This window comes from Taudactylus pleione, unplaced genomic scaffold, assembly GCF_031769625.1.
Source record: "Taudactylus pleione unplaced genomic scaffold, aTauple2 ptg000162l, whole genome shotgun sequence".
Lineage (NCBI taxonomy): Eukaryota > Metazoa > Chordata > Amphibia > Anura > Myobatrachidae > Taudactylus > Taudactylus pleione.
In genome coordinates, this window is record NW_028284564.1 from 2,442,757 (window position 1) to 2,455,097 (window position 12,341).

General features: G+C 43.1%; 1 protein-coding gene across 1 annotated transcript in view; it reads left to right on the forward strand.

Moving 5' to 3' along the window:
- Positions 1 to 12,341, forward strand: part of SRFBP1 (serum response factor binding protein 1) — a 113,851-nt gene that overhangs the window by 45,229 nt on the left and 56,281 nt on the right. The window contains exon 3 of the mRNA XM_088475087.1: positions 2,172 to 2,244. Coding sequence (XP_088331213.1) covers positions 2,172 to 2,244 — 73 coding nt within the window. The remainder of the gene's footprint in view (positions 1 to 2,171; positions 2,245 to 12,341) is intronic.

Here is a 12,341-nt window from a genome sequence, read left to right on the forward strand (position 1 = left end):
GACCACCAAGCCGCAAGTCAAGCAGCCTTAGTCGGCCAGACGTCCAGCTTCTAAGCCTGACGACAAACCTTCCGCCTGATGGGGCGGGCCTCCTCCTGGGGGATCCCAGGATGGGAGGCCGACTTTTTCAGTATGCCATGTCTTGGCATCAAACAAGACACCTGGGTCCAAGAAGTGGTCTCTCAAGGGTATGCCCTCACTTTCTTGAGGTGTCCTTCCCAGCAATTTTTTGTACAGGTCCCCCATCAGACCCTATACAGGCCCTGGTCCTCCTGGAGGCCATTCACTTCCGAATGGGTCTCATCAGCCTATTCTCAATCTCAGATCCTTCAACAGGTTTATCAGAGTGCACAAGTTCTGTATGGAAACTTTATGATCAATTGTCCTGGCAATAGTGCCTGGAGATTTCATGGTTTCTCTTGACATTCAGGATGCATAACCTGCATGTACCTATTACTCCAACCAACCAGCGGTTCCTGCGATTTGCTGTTCTGCAGCAATATTACCAGTTTCGGGCACTACACTTTGTTCTGGCTACAGCCCCTCGGGTCTTTACCAGAATAATGGTGGTTATGGCGGCACACCTCAGGCACCAGGGAGTCAGAATTCTGCCATACCTAGATGGCCTCCCTTATCTTGGCAGACTCACGGGTTGTGTTACAACGCCATCTCCAGCTGACCGTAGACTGTCTGCAAACAAACGGCTGCCTCATCAGTTGGAAAAAGTCCTCCCTATCTCTGACATAGCAGATGATACATCTGGGGGCACTTCTGGATTCTCGAATACAGATGATCGATCTGCCAGCAGACAAGATTTTGACACTACACTTGCGCGTGCGCAACTTGCTCCACAATCGGAGGGTATCCAATCACTCAGCAATGCAGGTCCTGGTGTCTATGGTGTTCACCTTCGATATAGTGGAATACGCCCAGTTCTACTCAGGCCTCTGCAACAACTGATTCTTTCCTGGTGGAACGGACAGTATAGTCTGATCGGCTTTCCCTCTCATGGTGGCTACAGATTTCCCATCTGGATAAGGATTGCCCCTTCTGGATTCAAGATTGGAAACTTCTCACGACAGGTGCCAGCCTTCGCGGATGGGGCGCGGTAGTTAGTCATAATTCCTTTCAGGGACGGTGGACAATTAAGGAAAGTCGCCTGCCCGTAAACATTCAGGAGCTTTGAGCAGTGTACAGAGTACTCTCAGGCGCAGGATCTCCTCCACAGCAGGCCGATTCAGATCCAGTCCGACAACGCAACTGCAGTAGCTTACCTCAACCATCAGGGAGGCATGCAAAGTCGGGCAGCCATGTGGGAAGTGGAAAACATTCTGGTCTGGGCCGAAGGTTATTTCCCAGCAATCTTGGCAGTGTTTATTCCAGGAGTCCTCAACTGGGAAGCGGACTTCTGTTAATCTGTTCCCACTGGGGGAAGATGGGGGAAATGCTACTGGGGGTGGTAATATTGTAACTTTTTAAACTGGGGAGGTAGTAGACATCCGTAAAAATTATTATTTTTTTTTTACTAAAATATTGAAATGTTTTTAAAAAAAATTTCAACTAAATTAAAAAAATGTAAATAAATCAAATTTTTAGATAATTAAAAAAAAATAATTGAAAAGAAGTGCTTGTGACCTACTAGTAATAGTTGCAAACAGAAAGCTTAAGTTTCAAGAGCTGAGCAGAACTGAATATTGAAGCATAGTGCAGACTAACTACTAAAGAAAAGGGGCCTGTTTTTTCTCCTCTGCTACTAACCTGACCTTTCACTCAGCTGTCATTTAGGTAAGACCACAGAGCCACCAATGTAACGTAAAGTACATAACACACCTCAGTTACGCGAACACAAGTCACAAAAAGCTTCATGTCAGGGAAGCCAAAATGTATTCTATCTTTTCTTTCATAAGTAATCATTCCCAATCGCATCCATTCTGTAATGGCAGATAAAAGCAGCCTGAGTGCCAGGACAACAGCAATCATACATCAGCTGCTACTCACACATGTTTTTGTTTGTGCTACAGTTTATTTATTGCCAAGCACATTTTAATAACATATGATGTACATCTAAATGTCTGCGATACTACTTTTTGTGGTTTGTTTTATTCATTTGTCTTTTTCCGTATAACTGATGTAATTTATCTTGCATTCTGTTTGTATTTCTGTTGTATCAGGGGGACAGAAGAACTAAAGCTGAAGAATCAGAGACGGGCACAAAGACTTCTTGAAGAAATTCACACTATTAAGGTAAAAAACGTGTGTGTATTCACATTCAGCCTACACCACTTGTAATTCACTCTGGCTGCAGTTGTAAATCATCTGGAACATTTGAGCTATTTTAATCCAATATTTTTCCATGTTTTTGTTATATTTCTTCTGTGATTTGACTTATTTGGCACATGTGCCTGCCAAGCTAAATGTACATTTGTTTAAGAATGAGTGGAGTATTTTCTGTAAGTCCTTAGGAAAAGGAGGACAGTTCCTGTGTTACTTGTGAATAGCAGAACTTAATGTTGACGACATGCTCTGTCTATAGCCAGTTTTTTATGCATTTTTTTAGAACATGTTGTCATTATCCAGTGTGTTGCCCAGAACTCCGGAAAATATGTAGCATTTGGATTGAAAGTGTGTTGAAGGCAAAATAACGTTCTTGTCTGAAGATAAGAACCATATGGCTTTTCCCCTCTGTTCTTATTTTGTGCATTTTTAACCCATGATTATTAAATCAGTTATCTCACTTTCAGTGCCCCTTTCCCCATGTACTTGTAAGTTGTTTTTCCTTCCCATAAAACCTTAGATTTTAACTTCATTAACACTAGAAAGTGCTCATTTAGAGTACTCCAGACAGTGCATGTTCAAAGCCACTTCTACACTGCATCATATCAGTCTTGACGAGATTTGAATTTCCTGTGCCAGAAGCAAAGTAGGCTGGTTCTTTTAAACATGCAATACAGAAGAAGTTCTGTATGTTATGGTATGTGGGAGATTATCTCTAGGTACCAGACTCGGGGTGGTCGCTTGTCCTGACAACCGGTGACAGCCATTCTTAAGGCACGTAGCTGTTGTCAGCAACTAGACTTGTTTGTAAATGGCAAAGATTGTATGTAAAGTTGTTTTAGCTACATCTATGCATTTCACTACTTATTTATTGAATTTTGATGAAGTTTGCCAAAGTTTCATTTAGTTTTTATCCCCTTCACTGCCAGAAGGTTGGAAACACTTTCAAGACTTTAACATATATTAGCTTAGATAGCATTCCTAAAAATTGAATTTCTCTTTACTCACACCAATCCGTGGTAATAAATGGTATTGCAACTGCCAAAGATATCTGCATTCGTTTGCTACTGTGTCCAATCATCCAGCTGTGTTCAGCCATAATCATGGGATCAAGAAAATGTTTAGTTCAGTCCAGAGACACCAGCCCCGGGCATGCTTTAGTAGCCGAATCAGCATGGTTATTATTTTTTATGTAATAATAGATTTTATAATATTATTATTTATTTATGTAATCCCACTAATTACGCATAAACATAAATAATAGGTGGTAATTTATTACCAGTTATATAAAATTGCCATCATATTACTCAGAGCTGAATAGAAAGTCCTAATCATAGACTTCAGTCTCTGTCCAATTGGAGCTTACTATCTAAATTATCTTTTTAATAATTAATTTACAAATATGTTTTTGGACTGTATAACTAGCTATAAGAAACCCACCTAAACACGGCAGGGTTATATAGTATAATTTTATTTATAGCTGGATATCTTGTTTGACAACTTTTGTTACCATTTTGTTTTTAATCAACTTGGTTGGATTAACTGGTAATCATTTTGCTACTTGTGTTTTTTGTTTTTCCTGATAATGCAAGTACTAAGCATCCAAGGTCATCTATACTATGACTTGGCAAAGAGGCATCCATACAATGGCTTGGCACCTGCTGCATTCTGGGCCACTGACTAGTGACCCAAAAACAAAAAATCCTTGGTGCCCAAAATTACTACCCTCGCCGTACTGGTTTTGCAGGGTGCAGCGGCGCACCTGCTGCACCCGGCGTCAGTGACCTCCAGCCTGGCACCACAGGGAGACTCTAAGCCGGACGCCCGCTGAGATGTTATTACCAGCGGGCACCCGGCTCCTTCTCTGCAGCGCCGCGTTAGCCGGAAGCTGGAGTTCTCTTCTGAACTCCAGCTTCCGGCTCTCTCCATGCGCACTATGGGAGATACGTCATGACGTCTCTCCCATAGTTCCGAGGAGCAGGCGGGGCGGACAGGACGGCGGCGGATGCAGGAGCGGGGATTAAGGTAAGTTGTTTTTTTTTTGTTTTGTTTTTTAAGTACAAGCGGCACTACTGGGGCATAACTATGGGGGCACTGCTACAGGGGCATAACTATGGGGGCACTGCTACAGGGGCATAACTATGGGGGCACTACTACAGGGGCATAGCTATGGGGGCATAACTATGGGGGCACTACTACAGGGGCATAACTATGGGGGCACTGCTACATGGGCATAACTATTGGGGCACTACTGCAGGGGCATTATATGGAGGCACTGCTACAGGGGCATAACTATGGGGGCACTACTATAGGATTTCCTTCCTTTCGGCGTATCTAAATATATTTTGGGGTAAAAGGTAAAAAAGTTCACTGACCCCTGGTCTAGTGTGTAGGGGCCTTAAACTGCGAAGGCTGATTTGCAAAGTAATGGGACTGATGGTTTTTATTCAGAATCAGATGTCTCCACAGGATCTAAACATTTTTCTTTTTCAAAGTAGAGTTCTTCATTCAATACATAGTTTGCAGCATTTCAACAATGATTCAAAGACGTGCAGTAGACTGTTACTTTTAGTGTTGCAGCTGTGGCATTTTTCACTTCATCATCTGTTGAGAACTTCTTTCCGCAGTTGTTTTTTTAGGTTTGGGAATGCCCAGAAATCACAGGGCCCTAAGTCCGGGCTATATGGAGGGTGTTTCAGTGCTCTCCCATAAATCAGTGCTGCCAGTGCAACAGCAACGACATGTGGTCGGGCATCGTCTTGGAGCAAAAACCACTGTATGTGTGTGTATGTATGTATGTATGTGTGTATATATATATATATATATATATATATATATATATATATATGATAGTCAGGTGCAGAAATATTGGGACATTGACGGAATTTTCATATTTTGGCCTCTATTCACCAATACAATGGCTTTGAAATGAAACAAGATGTGCTTTAACTGCAGGCTTTCATATTCAATTTGAGGGTAATTACATCCAAATCAGGTGAATGGTGTAGGAATTACAATGGTTTCTATATGTGCCTCCCACTTTTTAAGGGGCCAAAAGTAATGGGACAAACTAAACAATCCTAAATCTAACTTTCACTTTTTAATACTTTGTTGCAAATCCTTCGCAGGCAATTACAGCCTGAAGTCTGGAATGCATAGACATCACCAGACGCTGGGTTTCATCCCTGGTGATGCTCTACCAGGCCTCTACTGCAAATGTCTTCAGTTCCTGCTTGTTCTTGGGGCATTTACCCTTCAGTTTTGTCTTCATCAAGTGAAATGCATGCTCAATCGGATTCAGGTCAGGGGATTGACTTGGCCATTGCATAACATTCCACTTTTTAGCCTTAAAAAACTCTTTGGTTGCTTTTGCAGTATGCTTCGGGTCATTGTCCATCTGCACTGTGAAGCGCCGTCCAATGAGTTCTGAAGTATTTGACTGAATATGAGCATATAATATTGCCTGAAACACTTCAGAATTCATTCTGCTGCTTTTGTCAGCAGTCACATCATCAATAAATACAAGGGAACCAGTTCCATTGGCAGCCATACATGCCCACGCCATGACATTACCACCACCATGCATCACTGATGAGATGGTATGTTTTGGATCATGAGCAGTTCCTTTCCTTCTCCATACTCTTCTCTTCCCATCACTCTGGTACAAGTTGATCTTTGTCTCATCTGTCCATAGGATGTTGTTCCAGAACTGTAATGGCTTTTTTAGATGTTGTTTGGCAAACTCTAATCTGGTCTTCCTGTTTTTGTGGCTCACCAATGGTTTACATCTTGTGGTGAACCCTCTATATTCACTCTTGTGAAGTCTTCTCTTGATTGTTGACTTTGACACATATACACCTACCTCCTGGAGAGTGTTCTTGATTTGGCCAACTGTTGTGAAGGGGTTTTTCTTCACCAGGGAAATAATTCTTCTGTCATCCACCACAGTTGTTTTCTGTGGTCTTTCTGGGTCTTTTGGTGTTGCTGAGCTCTCCGGTGCGTTCTTTCTTTTTAAGAATGTTCCAAACAGTTGATTTGGCAACACCTAATGTTTTTGCTATCTCTCTGATGGGTTTGTTTTGATTTTTCAGCCTAATGATGGCTTGCTTCACTGATAGTGACCGCTCTTTGGATCTCATATTGAGAGTTGACAGCAACTGATTCCAAATGCAAATGTCACACCTAGAATCAACTCCAGACCTTTTACCTGCTTAATTGATAATGAAATAATGAGGGAATAGCCCACACCTGTCCATGAAATTGCTTTTGAGTTGATAGTCCCATTACTTTTGGCCCCTTAAAAAGTGGGAGGCACATATAGAAACCATTGTAATTCCTACACCGTTCACCTGATTTGGATGTAATTACCCTCAAATTAAATCTGAAAGTCTGCAGTTAAAGCACATCTTGTTTGTTTCATTTCAAAGCCATTGTAGTGGTGAATAGAGGACCAAAATCCGAAAATTCTGTCAATGTCCCAATATTTATGCACCTGACTATATGTGTGTGTGTGTGTATATGTATGTATGTATATATATATATATATGTATATATATATATATATATATATTTATACCCACACACACAGTGTATGTGTGTATATATATATACATATATATATATATATATATATATATAGTTTAATAACCCTTAATTGAAACAAGTATCTTTAAATGTCTCTAAACTGTATTCACCACATTTACATAAAAGTCACGTACATTCTAATTAGTACTTGAATATGCATGACGATTCAGTCAAATGGCCAATCACTCTTTTAGGGTAGCCCTAAAAGGCAGTATATACTGGTCTCTTATGCCAATATTTACTGACTTAAAATAAGTCGAAATGTCATCAACCTGAGTGATATAAAGTTAGCAAGTAATTCGAAAATTATATTCACAGTTAGATGGAGCAAAATAAACTTTGTTGCATATCTTTAAATAATGTTTATCTGGAAATACTCCGGATAATTACCCGGTCATGTATTGAGACCCACTTAAAGCTGTTGGTACCAATGTACCAATTCTGCTTGCCGTCAGCATACCTCGCCTCCTCCGTCCCGAGTCTGTGGACGGCCAGTTGTGGAAAGGGACCCAATAGCAGGATCTTGCTGCGGTTCTAGCCGAGTCTGCTCACCGTAATCACTGCCTCTTGCTCCCTCCGCCTGTAAGTTACAGACAAGTGTTTGTATAATCGCGGGAGTAATCAGACAGCCACAGTGTACAACTATGCTCCTTCCAATGGTGTTGGATACCAAATTGCCAGAGTGAACCCCCGGTGTGAGCACCTTTGACTGAGCTAATACTTGCCTGGCGATTTGGTATCCAGCACCATTGGAAGGAGCAAGAGGCAGCAATTATGGCGAGCAGAGTCAGTTACAGAAAATCAAGTGCGATTAAACTCTACTAATTAATAGGGTGTAGTTTTTCCCAAAAAAATTTACTCTGTACTGCCTGCAGTCCCACCTATGTGCTATATTCATATAGTCAACTCAAATGCTGACCCTCCACTCCCATCATCTCTGGTCCTGGAGTATCTTGCTATATGAAAGCAAGCACAGGAGGAGCACTTTGATTAACACTTCATCTTCCCTTGGCTTATTCTGTAAGATGTGCACAAAGGACAAAACTTTAAACTGTACAGATGTGTCCTCATACATCTATCCTCAATACTCCACGCAGCGCAACTTGTCTGATGTGAGTGAGCGGCCAGGTGGCGTGGAACTCTGCTAAAGTTGGGGAGTCTCTTTTTTTCTATGAAAATGTATTTGTCACAATATGACGCGTCTAGGACGCACCAGCAGATGTGCTGATTAATTTGAAATGCAAAACTTGTACATCTATGTGCACCTGAGTCTGTATATGAAGCACAATGGAACTTGGAATTAAAAAAATCTGCGGCCGCTACAATGTAGCACTTCGTATACAAATGTAGGGATTCAGTCGTATACAGTGTTGGACTGGGACATGAAGGGCCGACCAGGGGAAAGCAGTGTTAGGGACCTGCTGAAAAACTTCCAACCTGCCGTTGAACACAGTTTATTGTTCCCTCAAAGGGACTCTAAATACCAGCTGCATAATCCAGGGACTCAGGGAATGTATTTAGTACAAACATTGTATGGAACACAGACAGGACAGGTGCACACTGCATATGGAACACAGACAGGACAGGCGCACACCGGATATGGAACACAGACAGGACAGGCACACACCGGATATGGAACACAGACAGGCCAGGCAGACACCGAATATGGAACACAGACAGTACAGGCAAACACCGGATATGGAACACAGACAGGACAGGCGCACACCGGATATGGAACACAGACAGGCCAGGCACACACAGGATATGGAAAAGAGCAGACAGACACCTTGGATATGGGACAGGCAAACACATAGGATATGGAACATAGACAGGACAGGCAGACAGAGCACGCTCCAGAGGCTTGCTCCTATTCCATCTGTGTTGAAGCCCTGAATGACTGCACAGCGTTGCTGGTTGACTCCTGCTCTGCATTCTGGACTCCACCTGTTCCATGCTGCCTGCGGGACCAGAAGGTCAAATCCCACAGCTGTCGATCCCACGTGACAGCAAGGGATCCTATACATGCTGCATATTCCCTTCCTATACATGCTCTCTATTCTGCTTATACCCCTCCTATACATGCTGCTTATACCCCTCATATACAACTGATGATTGCCTCGGACGGAAGGGACCGGGAGGGCAGACAAATACTTGCTGGGCACAGGGCTGATTATAGAAAAGTGGAACCCAGGGCGAGAGTTTCTTTTGGTGCCCCCTACCCCTCACTGGCCCCATATCCTCACACACACTGCCCACCATAGCCTCACACATACTCACTGCACTTCATAGCCTCACACATACTCACTGCACTTCATAGCCTCACATACATGCTGCTCCCCATAGCGTCACATACATACATGCTGCCCTCTATAGCCTCACACACGCTGCCCCATAACCTTACACACACGCTGCCCTCATAGCCTCACACATACTCACTGCACTTCATAGCCTCACATACACACATACATGCTGCCCCCCATAGCCTCACACACACACCCTGCCTCACATGGGATTGCGGCTGCCGGTCACAATCCCGACAGCGGAATGCCGGCTAGGGATTTATGATAGGCGCCGAAATACCGACGCCTATCATAATCCCGACGCCGGAATGGCGAGGACGCCACCCCGAATGAAGGAAAGTCCGGGGCACCCTTAGCGTTAGCCACGGGGGGGGTTAGGATTATGGAGTCTAGTGGGGTTCGGGATAGGTTTGGGGTGGGAGATTAGGGTTAGCCACCCCTGTGGGGAGGGTTAGGCATCCCGCCGGGAGGGTTAGGTTTAGGGAGCAGTAAGGGGGAGTTAGGGTTAGGCATACCCGAGGGTAGGTTAGGGTTAGGCAACCCTAAGGGAGGGTTAGGTGGGGGACAGGGGAGGTTAGGGTACTCACCTGCCCCTGTCGGGATCTTGATCCTGTCGGGCATCTGCTGTTGGGATTGGTCCCCCTCACAGATCACGCTGCCCCCCTTCACAGATCGCACTGTCCAATTACACAGCTCCCCCTCACAGAACACACTATCCCTGCACACAGCCCCCCTCACTGATCGCACTGTCCGCTCACAGCCCCCCTCACAGAACACGCTGTCCCCTCACACAGCCCCCCTCACAGATCACCAGATTGCACTGAAACACCCTCTCACACCTCAAGCACTAACTTGCTTTATTTAGGTCTTCTCTGATGTGACCCCACCCCTTGCTCTGCCCATGCCTGTAGCCCCACCCCCAGTCCACTTAGCGCCTGAAGTCATGGTCAGGCGAAGGGGATCTATATCAGCAACAGTTTAGGCAGTGACTGGGGCTCCCGGGAGACAGCCCTGTCAGCTCGTGCCTTCAGCTAAAGGCATCAGCAGTCTGCTGGTGCATCCTAGTTGCATGGCATTGTGACTTTAGACACATTTTCACCAAAAAAGACATCCGGCACTAGCACAGTCTCAGTGGACCTGGCACGCTGAAAGGGGCTTTTTGGCGCAACTGCAGCAAAGATGTGTAAGCATACATCTGTAGTATAAACTTAGTTTCTGCCAATCCTTCACTAAATCTACTGTAGGAACAGTCAGCAACCAGGCTCCGAGGTACAGAGAGATATTGTAGGATCTATAGTATAGATGACTATGTAAAAACTTTTTCTTTTGTACATTGTGAAAATGCACTAAATAGTAACTATTTAGTTGTAGTCCTCTGATTTCTTGCATTACTTGCTCTCATTCACGGTTACAGGACTTTCTTCGTGCTGCACCCACTCTATGGAATGCCTTACCACGCACAATAAGACTTTCCTTTAGTCTCCAATTCTTCAAGCGTTCCCTGAAAACTCACTTCTTCAGGCAAGCTTATCAGATTCCAGAACCCCTCACATAACCTTCATAGCTTCCATATGTAATTACATCCCCTTTCACAGTCCACACATAACCTCACACATTGTCTTTCTTTCATATCCTCCAGATATTTGGCCGACATTCCTGTGTGACTGGATCATGCAGTCCACCAAGAAACTCTGCATTCTGGTTGGATCAAAATGCAATATATAGCACCTATCCTTGTGTATCAATGCCTATTTCCCTATAGATTGTAAGCTTACGAGCAGGGCCTTCCAACCTATATATCTGTCTGTTATTACCCTGTTTTGTTCTATTTATGTTTCCAATTGTAAAGCGCAACGGAATATGCTGCGCTATATAAGAAATTGTTAATAAATAAATAAATAATAAAAACTCTTTTAAGGGTGCATTCTATGAAGTAAAATGGAAGATAGCAAAACACCTAATGATATTATTGTTTTGGATTAGTCATAGGACAGGTTTTGACCAGTGGGTTAAAGCCAGAAGAAAGAAAAAACAATGGGATATCAGATGGCGCTGTCTAAGCTGCAGGTTCAAATGGGGGTAGTCAGCCCCCTATATAGCGGGGACTGACTACCCCCCTCTATATAGGGGGATAGTCAGAAACGCGTTTAGCTGCTCCCCCTTATCGCTCATCCCATTGGGAGTTCATCTGACTCTGTTCCGGACCGGCGACTTTGCTTCATCCAGCCAACTCCTCTCTCTGGAACCACGCCAAATATCACCTTGTGGAATTATAATAAGGACGTGATGCTCCATTGGAGGCTGGTAAATACAATTACAGCTGGACATTAATCCAGACTGAGAATCGATGTATGTTTATTTCAACTATTTACCATATTTTCGTGACTTTTGAAGGAATACCCCCTTCTGGTGATTTACCATCAAGTGGACAGCATTTATATATTGTGTCTCAAGTGAGACTTTTATATTATTATTTTTTGGATTTTTAGACACTTAATGTCCTTTTATTGATGCTATTAAACTATTTATATTGATTACTTCAACCAAGCCGTATATACATTTTTATTTATAAATATGTTCTTTTGTTTTTTATGGAATATTCATTATATTGAATTATTGCTATGTGAATCACATGTACCAAATCCCGAATACTTCATAGCGAGGTTCTATCATTTTGTGTTAAAGCCAGAAGAACATTTTGTTTGCTAAGATTTATCCACAGCGCTTATTACACAATTGTGGTTTGGCAGACCCGGTGGTCTGTGAGCATGTAAGTTTTCCAATTGTGCAATACTTATGGTAGATGAATTGGGTCTCTAGACCATTAAAAGTGTGTGCTCGGAAGTTTTATTTTACCTTGAATCAGTACCCAAAATCTATCTCTTCATCTGCACATACTTACATAATTCCAAGTTTTAGGCTGATCAACAGCAGAAGTCTCCACAGCTTCCAAACAAAAATATGTTTTGCTGCTTTTCTACTTTTTTCAGAAGGAGGAACAGCAAGGAGCAATTCTGTATTCATAATTGTGCCATATTTTGTGGATAGTATAACAACTGTAAAATTAACGTAGGGAGTATACTAATGCTGAGTACGGACTGAGCGATATGCACCCAGCCAACATATATCGGATCCGACTAGTGATGTGCGTAAGGTCAATGGCTGGGGAGGCACACATGGAGA